Source organism: Pleurodeles waltl, chromosome 12 (assembly GCF_031143425.1).
Source record: "Pleurodeles waltl isolate 20211129_DDA chromosome 12, aPleWal1.hap1.20221129, whole genome shotgun sequence".
NCBI classification, from domain to species: domain Eukaryota; kingdom Metazoa; phylum Chordata; class Amphibia; order Caudata; family Salamandridae; genus Pleurodeles; species Pleurodeles waltl.
In genome coordinates, this window is record NC_090451.1 from 663673680 (window position 1) to 663693528 (window position 19849).

At 42.8% G+C, this 19849-nt stretch overlaps 1 protein-coding gene and 1 long non-coding RNA gene across 8 annotated transcripts in view; both read right to left on the bottom strand.

The window, feature by feature from the left end:
* The window catches only part of PKLR (pyruvate kinase L/R), a 39205-nt gene extending 31543 nt beyond the window's left edge, over positions 1 to 7662 (bottom strand). For 2 of the 5 annotated variants that reach the window (XM_069218441.1, XM_069218440.1), the window contains exon 1: positions 7322 to 7640. In XM_069218441.1, the coding sequence (XP_069074542.1) occupies positions 7322 to 7625 (304 nt within the window). In that variant the 5' untranslated portion in view covers positions 7626 to 7640. Of the gene's footprint in view, positions 1 to 7321 lie in introns of all 5 variants that reach the window. The other 3 variants (XM_069218443.1, XM_069218444.1, XM_069218442.1) reach the window with 3 other exon arrangements.
* An 8379-nt stretch (positions 7663 to 16041) lies between these two features.
* The window catches only part of LOC138268619 (uncharacterized), a 100641-nt gene continuing 96833 nt past the window's right edge, over positions 16042 to 19849 (bottom strand). For all 3 annotated transcript variants that reach the window (XR_011200036.1, XR_011200034.1, XR_011200035.1), the window contains one exon: positions 16042 to 16448. This is a non-coding gene — a long non-coding RNA (uncharacterized lncRNA). The remainder of the gene's footprint in view (positions 16449 to 19849) is intronic.

A 19849-nucleotide genomic window follows, 5' to 3' on the forward strand; every position in this document is an offset into this window, starting at 1 on the left:
TTGGCACCATTGGGCAGAGCGGATTGTTTTGTTGTACCCACAAATTTGGCACTGGTACCTAGACAGCACCTGAAGCAAGATCTTTTGAGCCTGTTTGCACCACGTTGAGTTTCTACCACGAGGGGCAAGAGGAAAGTGGAGGAGTTCTCTTTTGGTCACCAAATAGTCTATTGAGCCATTCCTGATTTATTCATTGGAACCTCAAAGGTTCTGTCTAATTAGATTAAGGTTTGGTATTGCTCATCTCTGAGTTGACTACTCGAACAATGTGTATTCAGAGTCCTCCCTTGATTCCTATGACTCACATTCTTCACAGTGTCTGCTGCACTTTATGTATTTTTTGCACTGTATATTCTGTGCCCAGGAAAAAGTTTATTATTACTGCTAAAAAGTTTAAACATTAGGAGGTGTAAGCATGCCTTTTTCATCTACAGCTTTTAAAGTCCAAAAACATATGTTGGAGTATTTATACGTTTTTTTCCTGCTGCTGTGAGACTTAGAGGTTTGGTGGGGAAGTAACAGTTGCAGGATTGTCCACACGAAGTGTACTGATGGATTTTTAAAATCATATTCTTTTAAGACATATTTTAATGCTGTACTGGCTTTTATGTTTTTTTTTACCGGATAAATTATTGACTGACAATCACAATATGGTCACCTGCCGAGAACTGCAATGGAACTCCCCAGTGGCCAAACCTAACTAGTTCACCATTTGTTTTTTATAGTGCGAATTTAGCCCCAGGGGCATTGTAGTGCTTTACATCAGCACCAGATTACATTTCACATAGTCTGTTTTTTAAACCCTGAAAGACATGGGGAGATTAAGTGTTTTGTCCAGAATCATAGGATTCGAACCTTGTACCCCAGTTTGAAGGCGAGGTGCTCTGGTCGCTAGGCGGCATCTCCTCCCATAACGAAAACCTTGCTGGTCCTCCATATGCTCACTCACACAGTACTGCAAGTGAAAAAATCACCATAGCTAGTTCACTATAGGATCATTCAGAGTACTGCAACTTAAGTACTCTCTGAGAATACAATGTGTAATTCACAAAACAGGGTCACAGTACTCCAACTGAAATACTGGGAAATCGCTGCTGTCTCACTCATACTGGGGGTCACCCACAAAGTACTGCAACTGAAATACTCTCTGGGAACCATAGATCACTTACACACAGGGTCACTTCAGAGAATAATGCCACTGAGACACTCTCAAGGAACTATGGATAGCTTACTCACAGGATCCTGGAACTGAAATACTCTCTGGAAACCACGGGTAGCTTACTCACAGGATCCTGGAACTGAAATACTCTCTGGAAACCACGGGTAGCTTACTCACAGGATCCTGCAACTGAAATACTCTCTGGAAACCACGGGTAGCTTACTCACAGGATCCTGCAACTGAAATACTCTCTGGAAACCACGGGTAGCTTACTCACAGGATCCTGCAACTGAAATACTCTCTGGGAACCACGGGTAGCTTACTCACAGGATCCTGCAACTGAAATACTCTCTGGAAACCACGGGTAGCTTACTCACAGGATCCTGCAACTGAAATACTCTCTGGGAACCAAGGGTAGCTTACTCACAGGATCCTGCAACTGAAATACTCTCTGGAAACCACGGGTAGCTTACTCACAGGATCCTGCAACTGAAATACTCTCTGGAAACCACGGGTAGCTTACTCACAGGATCCTGCAACTGAAATACTCTCTGGAAACCACGGGTAGCTTACTCACAGGGTCACTCACAAGATACTGCAACTGAACTGTGAACCAATGGATAGCGCACTCATAGGATCAATGACAGGATAAAGTGAAACACTCTCCAGGGACTATGACCAGCTCACCGGTTGACTCAGACCATTGCAATTGAGAAACTTTCAGGGAACCCGGGCTTAGCCCATGCGCAGGGTCACCCACAAAGTACTGCAACTGAAGGAGTCCCTGGGAAAACCGTGGCTAGGTAAAGGGCATGGTCACTCAGGCTGCAACAACTGTGGTAGTGTCTGAGAAAAATAATGCTAACTCCTGCACAGGATCATTCACAGTGGAGTCATACTGCGAAAAACTACAGCTCCCTCATGGCTGAAGTTACACCGAGTCTGCAGCTGAAATAACCTGGGGGAAAATTGTAGCAAACTCATACAGACCGTGTTTAGGAATGCTGCTACCTCAATTTCTGGAGTACCCATGGGTAACTCATGCGCAGGTGGTACTTGTAAAGGCAAGAGATCAGAGAAAGGGTCCTCAGAAACCCCGAATTACTCTGGGAAAAGCATAGTTACCTTCCGCACGGGGCCACACTGGAAGTACTCAAACGGAGTGCTGGTTGGGAACCCACAGACACACACAGGGGCACTCACCAAAACCGGACTGCCGATACATGGCCACAATCTAATCAAGAACTCTGTGTCTCTCCCAGAAGCAAAACTCGGAAACATAGTCCCTCGAGTAAGAGCTTGCAAACAAGGTCATACAGATAATCTCACATGCACAGGGTCTGTGTCCAAATAATTATTACCAAAGGCTGCCTGACCTTGTATTTTCAGATTCAAGACCAGCTCACAGTAGGAGGCACAAAAAAAGACAAAAACCACTATCAACGTCACAATCCAGGGCATTCCACGCAGAATATCACCAAAGAGTCTGTTATACTGCTGCAAACGCATAAAAACACCTTAGGATACATTTCACGCTATGAAAATGGATATTATCCAGCTAACACACAGAAACCATCTCATGGCGCCTTGATACACAATATTTGGAATCCTGAAAGCAGAGTGGGTATTTCAGTACCTTTCAAATGTATAGGAGGCTACCACACAAAGTCTCCAGATAAGACAGTTGCGAGGGTTAATACGTCTGCGGCACAGATGTGCGTGTACAATATTCATGTCAGAAGTTTCAATCCAAATCACACAGCTGAGACAAAAATTCACCTTCTAAAACGGGGCAACCCAATGTAAGTCCAGGAGGGCCCGATCTAGGCCACATTTTTCAGTTAACAGCTAAACGACAGATCTTTTGAGATTCACTGTTGTGAAACTTCTATTCTGCTCATCACTTTTTTGTTTTCTTCAATTAGATGCCAGATGTACCATGGGTGTGCCCACACTGGGGATCTTCTACTCCCTGTGCCACAGTACTCAAGATACACCTCACTAACTAGGCCTATCTAATTGAAAAGTGGTCTGGGGTTGCTTGTGCTCCTGTACAAAGTGGACTTGGCCTGGCGGATTGTGCAAGACTGTCCCTTCCAGAGTAGGCCCAAGGCTTATTTACATATGGCCGGTTCCTGTCTGAGGTGGCATATGACCAAAGATTGATATGCTGGGACTAAGTCCCCAGTAGCTACCCATGCCTAAGATTCCTTTAAGAATTCAACATATAACACTTTAGTTTTCCTTATTTTTAAACTTTGGCATGGATCCAGCGGTCCTGCGACCAAATTGTAGAGATCAGTGCCTTGCAGAAATTAATCAACTTTTCATACACCCGAGGTCAATAAAATGAGAACCACTGGGTAGTAATTATGCGAGCAGCAACAGATAATTATTTCATTTATTAATGGTGTATTCTTTTTATGGTATAAAACCATAAAAGAGAAAAGTAAATATTAAAAGAAACACCAGACATGTAAAATCCAACATAACATGGCAAATTAAGTAGAATTGACAATATCAAAGAGAAACCTGTTTGAAAAATAAGTCACGCAAACTTGACATAAAAAGTATTAAAAACATAAAGATCTAAAGTTTGTTGCACCAGCTAGAAAGATAGCAACCACTGAACAAGTATACTGATCGGGTCATGTCTGCACATATATTGAAGCTGGCCTGGCCTGTCTAAAGTTCAATTTCTTAAGTAACAGAAAAAGATATTGCTTTCACAACCGTTTTTAAAAACTAATAAACATGATAAAGTGCAAAGTGTCTTAAGGAGACGTGAAATCAAAATGACAGAAGAAACATGAGCGGACTATGGGAACAAACAAAAGACAATGCAACAAATTATTTCTGAAACGAGACGATAAAAAGCAGTGTCTGCTATTTATCACAAAAGATAGGTAAGAGCCAAAGTGAAAGATAGAGTAATATGATGAGATAAATAATATTAGCCTGGCCCAGCTCTTCATACTAGATATATGAAGAGCAACTATGAGGCACTGAAAAGAGAGGCCTAAGGAACCTGTGTTCAACTGTAAGTAGGGGGGTTTAGTAAATCCTAAGACATCAGATTCCAATGTTGCAAGAGCTACATATTTAGTTTAGTAGATCTTGATGATGGCTTTGACATTCTCATTAGTTTGCCTTGAAGCAAAAATCTACAAATACTTGTCTTTTGCTAACGTATAAATGAGTCCAGTTATTGAAAGAAAAACAAACTACCCCTAAATAAGGAAAGGATTGAGTATTGCTGATAAGATCCTCCTTTATTTTAAACAGTCTAGATTCAGTCTATTGAGGACCTACAATTATAGTGTGTGATTTTGTAAAAGCAGCACTTAAATCCAAACTGTCCATAAATATAGCAATAGTTTGAGGACACTGGTTGTGCCAGAAAGTAAAACTTCATCATCACCACCATAAAGTAATGTTTGAATAGGATGGCGGCCTGCTACTGGCATATCCTACATGCCTAAAATAAATGTGCTTCCAAATGGATTCATATACAAAAGTAAAAAGACAAAGAGTTAGAAAACACCCTTGGTGGACCTCACTTTGTAAGCTGAAAAAAGGAACGCCTTCTCCCCCAGGCCCGTATCGAGTCTTGCTGATCTAAGATCTATCCATAGTGAGGTCATAACAGACCAAAGTTTGCTGTGATTCACACAGTGCAAAGCCGAACCAACATCAATTAAAGGTCAAAAGTGTTTAACCCCGTTTAGCTAAGGTGCATGTATGAATAATAAGACGAAGATTCAAACGCTGGTCACTTGTACTCAGTCTTAAACCATAGTGAAGACCGAAATTATGTATTTTTCACTGGACCAGAAAGAAATAATTCCCAAAAGGATACAACCCAAAACCTTTACAAGTGAACTGAGTAAAGAGAACAGCTATGGTCTTTTTACTGTCCTATTTAAAGTTTGCACCATCAAGGAGTGTGATGGGGAGGGGAGGGGGGGCATTTGTCACAAAAGCAGTTTTTAAGATCATGCCTATATAAATGTGTTGGCGTCCCATCGGTGTCAGCAGTTTTGCGAGTTGGACTTTAAGGATCACGTCCAGCACTTCCCTAGGTCAGCTAAGGTAAATGCCATCTAAATGCCGAACCCAAACATTAGGTTGAACGTGAGAGCCAAAAGATGGACAGTCAATGCCCTCCTAAAACTAAGTATTTATTACCTGCAAAAGGCCCAACTGTCTTGTAGTGTACAAGTCTAGGCTAATGGCTCCCTCGCCTCCTCCTAAGTAGCCGACAGCCATTTTGGCACTCAATTTAGGTGACATTTTTGAGTCACGTTTAACTTGTGGTGAGCGAAGGAGTACGCATGATTGAAGCACGTAAGAGTTTTTTTGAGGTGGTCAAGAGTTTTTTGAATGCAAGCAAACTGAGTAGAAAGAGTAAAGTGTCACATAGGCTGAGTATTCCAAATCAAGACAACTATGAAAATCAGAAAGACAACATAAAATTAAAATCTTATGAAAGTCGTCAGTATGAAAGTTGGCACAGAGAATTCTAAGACCCTGACCTTGAATGCCTTAATTCCTCGTATAAAAATGATCCTGATTTTGTTTAAAAGGACGTCAGTTTTGGGAAATAGATGGCGATTTACGATCACTAAAAACACCAGTCCTTACTTTAAATTCCTCAACAAATGAACAATGGTGTGTGGGGGGGGGGGGGGGTAAAAATGTACATAATGAATGGACGACCCCTTCCAATAAATGAATAAGGAGCCCAAACACAACATACATTAAACATAAATTAAATGCGTTTAATGAGTCGCCCATTGCTTCACCCTGGGAGGAGTGGTTCAGAATGCAGCGTACAATCAGTTATAGATCCCAAGGTGTGTCCTAAAGTAAACAATCTTTCTCACATAAATGAAATTAAAAACAGCCATGAGAAGTTGAAAAGTAGAACCTCGGTGGTACACTTAAAAGCCAGCAGAAAAGATGTCAAAGGGTCAATAATGCCAGAATTTAGTTTGTTAAAATTCTCTTTGTAAGACTAAACAACTGACAACCTGTGAACATGCTTGAAATATAGCAAAGCGACAGAAAAATTAGACGGGCAAGTATCCATCAGTTTATCTCTATACCAGTCTTTGCGTGATAGGATGTTACAAGGTGTAAGACGAATATGACACCTAGGGTAGCTCAGAGGGTTAAGCACCAGCATCGGAGACCTGTGGGTCGTTTATTTGCATCATGTGAGGATCGACACAGCCTATCATACTTCTCACGCCAGTAAAGCCACGTTATCTGCCCTATGTGTTGGTCAAGTCGTGTGGGCAGAATTTCGACAAGGTGGTCATGTATGCAACACCTACCTAAGACAAACGCAAAGTGATTTAATTTGAAGGAAGCGCCTGCAAATGCTTTCAAAAACATAAAACCACTCAAGCTGAGGCAAGCGCCCAGCATCAGAGGCAAAGGCGTTAAAAAAGAGCCAAAAAAATATTTCAAACTCAGAGAGCAACCGCCCTCCCCCGTCAAAGTGCCACAGACTCCTGGTTTCAAGGCGCCTGCATGCGAACAAAGCGGTTGTACTACAGCAATCCGTGCTATCCAAAAGTGACACAGGTTGCATGGATGTACTATAGATAGCGCCTAAAACAGAAACACAAGCGTGCAAAATTGAAAGGGCAGTCAAGTCCGAGCTACATCGTGGACGCCAAGTACGCCCTTGTACCGCTTGCAACGTGTTCCCCGTCCTAGATTGTACTCAAACCGCAAGGTACAATTTGGGAAGAGTGGTCTGAGCGTTAAGATGAAACTGGTGGCTCGAAAACAGCGCGCAAAAGGGAGCAGCGCTGCCTACGAAAAGGACCACTTGGCATCCGTGTACACGCACGTCTTTAATGAGCAAAGAAGACTCCACATCCTCAGTTGGCGCTAATAAAAAAAACTATAAAAGCTTCTAGGCGCGGAATATTCCTGTAGTGCCGCCTGGCACTCCGTTACACGAAAAGGCCCGGATACAAGGCCAGGGAGTGGCCGGGGTGCCCGGAGGCAGCTCTAGTCTGAAAGGTGTGCCAGAAATAAAAATACATAAAAACTCGCCTTGCAACTTTAATTATCAAAGAGGATACTCAAAAGTGGCCCGAACCGAGAGTTTTATAGTTTACATACAGGAAACAGAATGTCACGCACATCCTCCCAAACCTAATTTCCCCCTCGTCTTGTTTCTTCTGGGGATAAGCAGTGCTCTCCGGGTACCCGCATCCTCTCCACAGGCCACCCTCGGCACCTCCAGGTACTCACCTCCGGAGGCGAAGGCTGGAGAGATGAAGAGAGGTAAAGCTGCTCCCAGCCCAGGAAGTGCAGCTTCTCGAGCCCCGCCCTCCCCCTTCCTCGCGGGGGGCGTGGTCGCCTTGAGGCGGGGGCACCGCCCCTCCCGGTGATCCACGCACTGAAGGGGCGGCGGGGAGCCAAGCCCCGGCCAGGGTGGGCCCATCTCCCGAGGTGATGCGCACTGGGACCAGCTCGAGTGACAACCCCTCGGGAGCTCAGTGGTTGTCACGAGCCTGCCTGGGCTCACTTCTCACCCAGAGGCCTGTTTCTCCAGTTTATTTATTTTTTTTCAGGGGTGCTTAAGTTTTCTTGTATCAATGCTCGGCCCGGGGTTGTTTTAACATTTTTCGCCTTGAACTTGCATGTGTGCAATCGAGTGTGAACACCTAGAGAGGAAGGAGGTTTAGAGAAAAAAAACACAAGGAATCGAACTCCACAATAAACATACACTTACACAGCGAAAGCTTTACGCACGGAATTAGTAAAATCACTTTCAAAACAGCATGTGTTCCAACTAAATTGCGATTGTTGGCAAGTACAAGCCTGACAGTTTAACTTCTGAATCATTAGATAAGGAAGTTTTATAACTGTATGCGAGTTCTTTGTTTTCCAAAAGTGTAATAAAGACATTATAAACACTTCTGAATTCTGTGAACTAAATCAAACAGCATAGTTAAAAAGCAAAACAAACAAAAAAACAGGAGTGGGTGAGACAAACTGAGCACTTTTGTGAGGGCCTGAATGTGTGTAACCTGGGAGCACGTGATGATTTTTGGATCTGATAAAAACCAACACTGAGGGGTTCAGAATTTGTCGGTGTGATTATCAGCACATATTCCAAGTTTTGCCCAGTCAATGAGCCATGCCTTGCAGATTGTGGCGCTTACCACATCAAGAAATACACGTCCCAGCATTTATTGAACACTTTCACCCATTAATTCCGGGCTGAAATCTAACAGTGGTGCAGACTTTTTTTTTTTTAATTCAAGAGAGTTTTAATGGGATTTTAAAGAATATGAAAATTAACTAACAGAAATGAAAAGAAACAATACATTGCATGGTACCATCAAATCAAGTGGGTTGACAGCGCCTTCCTTACACAAGTGGCAGGGCTGGAGATAGTCAAACCTCAGTGCTTGCAAACTGCTTACCAGCGCAAAAGTTTACATAAAGTTATTTTTACATTGTATTTACGTTCCAGTCTTGTAGCTCACTTCATCCAGGACTCATTCACATAACACCAGCTCTGCAGGACAGATGTTCCAATGTCGTTCTCTCTTTGAAACCATCAGACAAAATGCTCCAGCATACTTTCGATAGCCTCCTCCAGCTGCTTACAAGATTCCCCTTAAAGGCACCTCTCAGCTTCTAGATACTTTTGAAGAAAGTTCCCTTCAGGGTCGTTCATTTGTTCACTTCTAATTTCTTCCCCCCCCCAATCAATACCCCAGTGGCAGACTTGTCATATGTTTTTGTGAGGCCTAGGGCCAAAACTAATAGTAGGTCTCTGTGGATACAGTATTTGCCAAGTGCAATTAGACATCTAGTTCTAAGTATTAAAAAATAATATTTAAGGGGAAAAGAATGCTTGGTTCCCGGCGCCATCTAGTAGTGTGGTCATCTAAACACCACATAATTAAAATGGCTGGAGGAATGCAAGGCCCTGTAGAGTGCAGGGTCTAGGGTACAATGGGCCCTAACCCTCCCAACATGTCTGCCTTAAATGGGGCTCAGGGCTATTGACACTCTCAGTCAACAATCAATCACACCACAGGTCATGCTTCAGGAAGGTGCGGATCGTCCTGAGCACCAGCACTTCTGCCTTCTTTTGGAGTCAAGCTCTCCACTCGGCGACAACTTCTGTCATCTTGTTTGTAAGCTCTTTCGGCCTTATCTACAGTTAGGTGGATGGGGAACTCCATCACAAGCATGGCAGATAGTCTGTCCCTTATGCTACAAGTGCATTATGATATACCAAGGAAGTATCGTATTATGCAAGGTTGAATACATTTTGCAGCAAGAAAAGGCAAATTATGTGACATATCGTGGCACACTTTTTAAATAATATGACTTCATTATTTTACACTTTTTACATATGGTAATACTGTCTGGACAGATATTTGACCTCATTAGTACCTATTTAACAACCAAATACAGAAATATCCAACTGAAAGACGACCAGTTAACTTTTGTGAAGGCCCCTCCACTGTGGGTGGACAGATTGCAACATTTTTAGTTACTTTTGATCTGTTTGAGCTAGAATTCTTTTTTGTTAAAATCGGCAGATTTTGCAGCAGATGATGTATTATGTGCCAAATGCGGCATAATTTATAATGATGTGAAAAAAATTGCAGAACTGCATAATTCCAGTGGCCTTGATTACAGCCCATGGTACCTGTTATAAGGAGGATCGGGTGGATATCTGTCCCATTTTGAGGGCAGTTCCCCGTTTGCCAAACTCTAAATAAAGCCCTAAATGTCCCAGTGAGTCAGACCTGGAAAATGGCAAGATCAGTTCTGCACATCTTGAATCAGGAATTGAGCAAGAGGCGGCACACATTTTCTCCTACAACTTAGAGTTGCAAACTGTCTCTCCACGTCCACAACTCAGCCATTTTGTTGCTGTTCAAATCATGCGCCGGGCAGAACCCAGTTATTCCCCTTCTAAGGCAAACACTGACTCCAAACTTGTTTCACACGCATTCCAGTACCAATCTGTGTATCTGTGTTGTGTCTACAAAAGTACACCAGGAACCAAGACACCAGAACATCCTTTCATCAAAGTGAGGTATGACACAGGCACAAGCTGAGTCCCTTCTGTCTATTGGCCACAGCTCTAATACCTTCGGTATTTCTGAGTCACGCAGAGGCACAGAAGGTAAAGGAGACATGAAGTGAGTCCCTCTCTTGTTACAGAAAAAAATCCATTATGCCATATAACGCATAGTATAGTAGCCAGGTATGAAAAAAATAACTACATGGTAAAGATGAGTACAGATTTGGTCACTTTAGGCCAATTTACCTGTTTTTCTATAATCCTAACCAAGACAGATTTTGGCTTGTGTCCTTATTCTCTTTTGATGGCGATGCGGGTCTCGCAGAGCTCATCGACACCTGATCCCAGACTGCTTAGTAAAGGAATCTCCCTAGCCATTAATGCTTTTACTCTTTCCATGTCAGTCCTGTGTCCCACCTTTGGCCCCCAGTACAAGTTCCTCACTTTCAGGTACTAATTTGGTATTGCAAGTGAAGCGATAATACTGCGTCTGGTAATACACCACTTGGAACTATTGCAGGTGAACCATGGTGTGATGCTATTAATTGTGTTTGACCAATGACTTTGTGTTTCACCACTGCGCATATTAGTTGCTCAATGTTCACCAGTAGCACATTAGGGCCCATATTTATACTTTTTGACGCTAAACTGCGCTAACGCAGTTTAGCGTCAAAAAGTTTTGCGCCGGCTAACGCCATTCTGAAGCACCATGCGGGCGCCGTATTTATTGAATGGCGTTAGCCGGCGCAAGCAGACCGGCGCTGCCTGGTGTGCGCGAGAAAAACCACGTACACCAGGCAGCGCCGGCGTAGGGGGAAAATGGCGCATGGGCGTCTTAAAATGGGGCAAGTCAGGTTACGTAGAAAAAATCGTCGTAACCCGACTTGCGCCATTTATTTTCGACGCCCATCCCCCATCAACATGACTCCTATCATTGTAAAGATAGGAGTCATGCCCCCTTGCCCAATGGCCATGCCCAGGGGACTTCTGTCCCCTGGGCATGGTCATTGGGCATAGTGGCATGTAGGGGGGCACAAATCAGGCCCCCCTATGCCACAAAAAAATAAAAAAAAAATACTTACCTGAACTTACCTTAATGTCCATGGGATGGGTCCCTCCGTCCTTGGGTGTCCTCCTGGGGTGGGCAAGGGTGGCAGGGGGGGTCCCTGGGGGCAGGGGAGGGCACTCTGGGCTCATTTTGAGCCCACTTGTCCCTTAACGCCATGCCTGACCCAGGCGTTAAAAAGCGGCGCAAATGCGCCGTTTTTAGCCACGCCCACTCCCGGGCGTCTCTTTTGCCCGGGAGTATAAATACCACGTAAAGGCCTGGGAGTCATTTTTTAGACGGGAACGCCTCCCTTGCATATCATTAACGCAAGGAAGGGGTTCACGCTAAAAAATGACGCACATTCCGGGAACTTTGGCGCTAGACGCCTCTAACGCCATAGTATAAATATGGCGTTAGTTGGCGTTAGTTTAGCGTCGAATTTGCGTCGAAAAAAACGACGCAAATTCGGCGCAAACGGAGTATAAATACGGCCCTAGATGTTTTGTTCAGTTAAGCTGACTATTGGCTTTGACATGGCATTAGCTGTATTTAGTTTAGCTGCATATTGGCTTTGACATGGCACTAGCCATTACATTTTGTATTCAGTTCAGCTGCCTATTGGCTTTGACATGACATTTGATATTTAGGTTAGCCGCCTATTTGCTTTCACATGACATTAGACATTACATTTGATATTCAGCTTAGCTGCCTATTGGCTTTGACATGACATTAGACTTGATCGGAACCAATCAAACATTCTCCCCCAGTCACAGATCTGGGTTTAATCCATCCATTATTTTGCTCACCATGCCACCCCAGTTTGAACCCAGCCATATGCAAATCAGTCTTGACCCTGTTCCTCATGGGAACAGTCCAGCCCGAACTGCCAGGCCAGGTTCTCCCTGGACCGGAAACAAGCATCCTGGGACCGGTTTCAGGGTTTCACCCCTCATCAGCCAGGCTAGCTTGAATCCAGTGGCACAGTGAGCCCGGGACCCACGTCTGGGCATACCCGGCGCACTTAGGGCGGCAAAAGCAAAGCAAAACACAAACGCTGTGGGATAGCGTAACTGGATGGACGGAATGCGGAACCAATCAAACATTCTCCCCCCGTCACAGATCTGGGTTTAATCCATCCATTATTTTGCTCACCATGCCACCCCAGTTTGAACCCAGCCATATGCAAATCAGTCTTGACCCTGTTCCTCATGGGAACAGTCCAGCCCGAACTGCCAGGCCAGGTTCTCCCTGAGAGACATTACATTTGATATTTAGGTTAGCTGCCTATTGGCTTTAACGTGGAGTTAGACATTGCAGTTGAGACATTACAAATGAGCTGTGTTTTTCTAAGCTGTGTTTTTCCACAAGATGGACCAAGCTGTTTTCTTCACACCAAACCTTAGCTGATAAGAGCACGTAGATTTTGTGTTTACCTCGCAATCCAGTCTGAGAACGAGGAGCTCAGGAGAATTGGCCTCTCTCCAAGGTTCTTTGGCTCTCACACTGAGTTTGTTTTTATGGATGACTCTGGGCTACAGTGAGTTAGATTTGAATCTGCTTGACTTCAGACTGGAACTAGACGTCAGTTGCCCGTCTCCCGTTTGGGTAAAGAATCTCTTTCTCGCAGTTGACCGGAGTCATCAACTTGCAGACCCCAGAAAGATGAAGCTGAGTATAGGCCCTACCACCTTGCCCATACGGTGATGAATTTTGACTTTTATGCTTTGCTTTGAAGTTATGCTATAAATGTCTTCACCTATATTTGCTGTGTACATTGCAACTGAGAAGTACTTTGATATATTTTGCTTTCATTGCTGCGACTACTTTTGAACGTGTGCTTCCAATCTACTAATTTCGTCTCTCAGGAACTTGTGGGTGGGGAATTAACAACAATAAATGTCTTCTTTAAACTCAGAAGTGCATTCCAGGGAGGTTCTGTAAGCTCAGTTATGAGATAAGAGGGAAAACAGAACACATGGCGATGACGGTGAGGGAGCCCTCAAGATCAGTGAGGGAGGGAGAAAAAAATAAAGCTTAGAACTGGGTGCTCGCTAGCTGGAAATCACAAAAATAAACATCGTTTTTTATTCTTCACACTTATAATTTAAAAAGGTTGGAATAATAATATGACATCACCTTAAATTGGGAAACGGCCTGCATATTCCGTCCATCTGTGCCATAGGACATACCCGATGCGTGACACCTGCATAAGCAGAATGGTATTCTAATGGCCTTAATGAATGGTTAACCTACATCCATTTTTATGTTGTGCTTCACCCACTTTTAAGTTAATTACCCATTTCACTACATTGGAACTGAAACATTATTTAAATGACATAAGAATAATCCCTACATATTTCACATGTACTCCCTTACGTGTGTCAAATTGTCTTAGCTATTATATGTGTATGGCCCTGAAGAAGGTGGTCTAGAAGTTTTCACAACTACCGAAACATACGTCAACACACTTCATAGGGGCTACTTGTCTTCTGACTATAGTATTACACAATTAGACAATCATGAATAGCTTACAAGTTTTGATTTATTTGATGTACAGAGCCCATGTTTTAATCTGTGTGTATGTGTTTGTAAGTGTGTGAGTGGTTCGTGAAAGTCCAATGTATATGAACATGTTTATATAATTGTGTGTGTTTTTGTATTTGCAAACGTAAATGACGTCGTAATTACATAATCTTTAATTTATACCCAAATGTAGTGTGTTCTCATTTATTCTGATATGATCGATGTCTTTGATATTGTTGATTATATAACTAGATTACAAAACTGGTATTTGAGACACCCCTACAGTTTTGTCTGCTTGCTGTCATGTTTAGGTCACTTAATTCACAACCTTTATAACGAACAGGAATAAAGGAAACATTTTTACTTTTAGTATTATTCTGCTAAGAAGGACCCATTTCTACTTTTGTGACCCAGGATGGTACCTAGCAGAACAGTCCCCAGAAAGAGGCTCGGAATTTTGGAATATCACACTGAAATCGTGCAGCAACACAGATTTCCAGTTGTTATTCTAATTAGATAGAGGACCTATATTAGATTAGTTATAATCTCTTTGTATCGAAAATATTGCACCGGTAATCCCACCATCATGAAATATGGACCTTTCTGTCAAACAAGTCTAGTTGTTAGAGAAGGCTGCATTTAAAAAATGTTATTTAATACAACTCATACAGGATCATGGATAAAAACCTAGGTGACCAAAAATACGAAAAAATTAGAGTACAGGAGAACAAATGTAATTTCCTATGATAAGCCTTCAATATTTTTGTAATCGGTTTTCATCACCAGCCAAAGCCAATAAAGACCAGCCCAACAACCAACCCATTGAAAGAGAATCGCTCAATAAGTATAGCCACCTCATACTCATGCAACACCTTACAATACAACCAAACACTGTGAGGAAGCGAGGAACAACACACATCTTAAATCAAGCAACACTCAGAAAAATGTGAAAATAGGCATCTTCACAAAAACCTGAAAGCTAAAAAAAGCAATCACTGGTAAATGGTGTATCATTAATCAGACACTAAAAGCGTGATGTAGTGAAGTGTTAACTAACTGAGTGGATTTAGTGAACTGGTCACTCAAAGAGGTCAAATAGTGAAAGGGTTATTAGAAATTACCATTACTGAACTAAGGCTAGAACACCCAGAATCCATCGCTTTACCAAACTAATCTCTGAGTAGGCCAATTGGCAACAAGATGTTCTAGTGAGACGGAGTCGTCCGGTATCTTACAAATAGTCCATATTTTTAGTTTATTATAGTTTGCATAACTGTCCCTCAGACCATCAGAGACATGGCATAAAGCAAAATATAGTCTGAGTGAAATTTGTATACATGTTATTTTTTTATTTTATTTTCTTGTATTTCCCCCTGTTCTGCATGCAGTGGCGATTTACATTTAGCACATGCTTCTTCCTTGGTTGTTTTATAATATATATTTAAAATAGGTGTGTGTTAGTTGTAGAAAAATAGCAAAAAAGTATATACCAAATTAATTTCAAATTCAAGGTGCTGGACAGCAAAAAAAGCACCATGAGGGCTAACATTTTCTTATCAATGCGCGTACAAGGTAAAAGATTGGCAGCACTTCGGACCTACTATAAAATGCCCGTTGCAGGGGGCAACTCAGATCCCCCGGACTTAATGATACAGGAGGTCCTGTTAAGTTTCAGGCTGCGGAATAAACAAGGATTGCAGGTTAACCCCGAGAATCCCTTTAAAAATCAGGAATCACTGTGGTAACCCGTAACAGTAATTCTGGGTCTGATTGTCTGATTCCACCTGGATATACCTAATTGGAGCAGTCCAAATCTCTGGGTTAAAGGTGGAGTGTCTACTGACCCTACAATTCCAGATCGGACTGATTCCTTTTTTACTGATTCATTAAGAAGCCCTTAGACCTTCTAATCAGACCTTTAGTTCTTGCACCACAGCTGTTAATTTGGTGCATTCCGACCACAGTTCGGATACTGCAATACTGTTCTTGGAGCATCTCTGTCCATCCAAAACAAATATTTAGAAGACATGCATCAGTTTGTACCTCTGAGTCATATTTCCACTTCACAAATCCTGAGAGCGTCTTTTTGGACACATACAATTGAAATGCATCTGACTTTCTTCCTCTGATGCAAAATGAAGTTAATGCATGCCAAATGTGTTTTTTTTTGTTAATGTAGATTTTCCTAGTAATTTATGAAGGAAATTCTCATTAAAGATACAGAGGCGAGTATTATGCTTCTCTTTTCATTTATTTAAAATAGCAACGCGGTCAAAACTACAAATCCCAAGAGGCTAGGAACAATAGCCAATGGGAAACGACACAAAGACTACAATAATGCACCAAACAACTGTCAAAGCACCCTTGAAGTAGTTATCTTGCACGTGAACAGCCTTCTTTTCTTGTGCGAGGGTTCAAAAGGTAAAGAACATAGGAACAATAGATAAGATAATCCAGGCAGCCATTAAAACTGAAAAAAGTCCTTGTATAAAGTTCACAACTTGATGCAGCCTTTGCAGCAAAACCACGGATTCCGGTACAGCAATGTGGGGAAGAATCTGAGATAACGTGTTGCTCCGAATCTGGAGACGAAGAGTAGGATTATCCTTGCTATGAAGGTTGAGCCGAGGAGGATGAAGCTGTTAGGGAGGGAGAAAACAGAAGTGAAAAACAATGTGGTGGGATAATACTCGCCTCCGTATCTTTAATAAAATTAAGAATTTCCTTCATAAATTACTAGGAAAATCTACATTATATGGCAAGAACAGAGGCTCATATTATGCTTGTTTAAAGCAAATTAATCACAGATAAGACAGCATGTTGAACAGGTTTACAGTAAAAACTTTGAAAACATTATCATTAGACCAATCAGCCGATTTGAGAATGTCCTCCAGGCGAGAACCGGACCAAAAGGCTTTAGAAGCCATGGCTCCTCTGGACGAATGAGCTCCAAAAGAAGAGGTGTCAGTGCCAGCTAAAGACATAACCCACTTAACCCAACGAGCAAGGGTAGGAGAGGGAACTGGCTTATATGGTTTCTTAAAGGAAATAAGCAGCTGGGACGCTGAGGACGATCTCAAATCGGCTGTCTTTTGTTCATAAATCTTTAAACATTGTGCTACACATAGCTTAGAATGATCAGGAAAATAAGGGTAAAACACTGTAGACAAATTCGTTTTTGTACGTCTCTGAACTGAAAGCAGGACACCTAAAGGAGTAAATTGGCAGGCAGTAACATCGAGAGCTCTGACATCGGAAAGGCGTTTGATAGAAACTAAACATAGCAACATAGTAAGTTTCGCAGATAACATTTTTAATGAAAGAAGAGAATTATCAGGCCATGAAATAAAAAGGTTTAACACTAGGTTGACATACCACACTGAACTATACCTTGGTAAAGGAGGATTACAAAATGTTACTCCCTTTAAAAGTCGACAGACTAAAGGATGTTCTCCAGCTGGTTTTCGGTTGATATACAGATGGGAAGAGGAAATAGCAGATTGATATATGTTAATGGTGCGGTAGGACTTACCTTTGCTGGCTTCAGCCGCTAGGAAATTGACTATAGCGGACACATCTGCTGAAAGGGAATCAATGTGTTTTCCCAAGCACCAGCTATCCCATAAGGACCATGCGGATCTGTATGCTTTCTTAGTTCCTGGTGCCCACGAACGGCTGATGAAGTTTGAAGCTTCTTTCGAAATAAGCGGGACTGAAGAGGAATCCCTGAAATTTTCCAGGCTGAGAGTGTTAAGAGATTGTCGGTAATGAGGTTGTGAAGGAGACCTTGAGGATTGGAAAGCAAGTGAGGGAAAGCAGGGAGAAGGTAAAGAGGTTCCACTGAGAGTTCTAGGAGGGTGGGAAACCACACCTGAGACTGCCAGAAAGGAGCTATGAGAACTAGTACTGCCCCTTGGCGTCTGACTTGAGCAAGAAGTCTGCTGATCATAATAAAAGGAGGGAAAGCGTAGTTGAGAGAGGTTGACCAGTCCTGAGAAAAAGCATTGGATGCTAAGGCCAATGGATCTGGACGCCAACTAAAGAATAGGGGGAGTTGGGCATTGAGACGGGAAGCAAATAGTTCTATTTTGAAGGAACCCCACATTTGATGGATAGAGTTGAAGTTTTCTGGGTGAAGTTTCCAATCGCTCAAGTCCTGGAAATGATCGGCCAAGGGTTTGGACTTGGTGCCTCCCAAGTGGTTGATGTAACGGACAGCAGAAATGTTGTCCAATCTTAGGCGAACAGAACAAGAGACTCTGTCTTTTGCCAGGCTTCTGATCGCAAAGGAGCTGGCAAGCATCTCTAAACAATTGATATGCAACTTGGACTCCTCTAGTTACCATGTACACCCAGTCGAAATTGGGCCACGCCGGGCACCCCAACCCGAAAGACTTGCGTCTGATTCCAAGACAAGATCTGGGGCTGTTGCAAAAATGGTTCTTCCGTTCCAAGCGTCTAAATGGTCTAGCCACCACTGTAACTCTATTTGAGATTCTTGATCTAGGGAAAGGACATCTGAATAAGCGAGGCCTTTCTAAAGATGTCGAATCTTGAGCCTTTGAAGAGCTCGATAATAAAGGGGACCCGGAAAGATAGCCTGAATGGAAGAGGAGAGTAGGCCTACCATTCTTGCTAAAGTTCTGAGAGAAATTTGGTCTGATTGTAAAATCTGAAGAATTTCTGATTTGATGGATTTCACCTTTGCAGAAGGTAAGTGAAGAGTTGCGGAGACGGAGTCTACGAGGAAGCCTAAAAATTCTATCTGTTGTCGTGGGATTAAGGCAGACTTTTCTGGGTTGATGACGAACCCGAGATGTGAGAGAAGAGAACAAGTTAATTGGAATTAAAATTGAAGGGAGGAAAGACTTTGATTCATGATGAGAATGTCTTCTAAGTAAATAATCAGTCTAACGCCTTGAGCCCTGAGATAGGCTACAACTGGATTCATGAGTTTGGTAAAACACCATGGAGCGGAAGAAAGACCGAAAGGAAGAGATGAAAACTGAAAAATCTGATCCAGCCATTGGAATTGTAAGAATTTTCTGGATTGGGGGTGAATTGAAACGGTAAGATATGCATCCTGAAGTTCTAGACAAACCATCCAATCTCCTTGTAAAAGAGAGTCTTGGAGATGCAAAATAGTCTCCATCTTGAAGTACCTCTAGACGGGAAAGTGACTGAATTTTTTTAAGTTGATGACTGGTTGCATCTTTTTGTTTTTCTTCTGGACAAGGAAGACAGAGCTGAGAAACCCAGATGGGTCCAGAGAACAAGGGACGACGGCTTGTTTTTGGAGAAGTGCCTGAACCTCCAATGAGATAAAGTTTGTCATTTCTGTAGAAAAATATGGGGGATGAGGAAGCACCGCTTGAAAGGGCTCTGAATAGAGTTCAATAACGTAACCCCGAACAGTGTTTAAAACCCAGGGATCCGAAGTTATAGCCTGCCACTTTGGAAGAAAATACTTTAGACGGCCTCCTACAATAGGAAGGCCAGAAGGGTGACTTACCTGCTTGCGAGGTATATTTGGAACCTCTGTTGCCTCTGCCACGATATCCACGGCTTCTCTGCAGGTAGAATTGTGGACGATATTCCTGGTACGAGGCTTGGTAGGTGGCTCGGGAACCTTGGGTATTATATGGACGGCCGGCAAAGCGGTTCCTACCTCTGCCGGCCCTGGCAAAAACCCGTCCAGAAAACATTTTCCTGAAGGACTGTTGGGCTTTGTCCAGAGATGCAAAGGTGGCCACGTACCTACTAAGTTCCTTAATAAAGGAATCCCCAAAGAGCATGCCTTCGGCCTTGATGCCTGGGTCAGAGACCGCTAAGTTAACCAACTTGGGATCCAATTTTAGAAGGAGTCCCTACCTACGCTTGTGCGTTATTGCGGCCTTAGCGTTGCCTAAGAGGCAGACAGCCTGTTGGACCTATAGAGATAGTTCCTTTGGATTCACTGCAGCCTGTTCCAACCTAGCGGATTCTGCCAAGTCAAAAATACATGTCAACGGGCTCCCCACATCCACAGGTTAATCTTGAC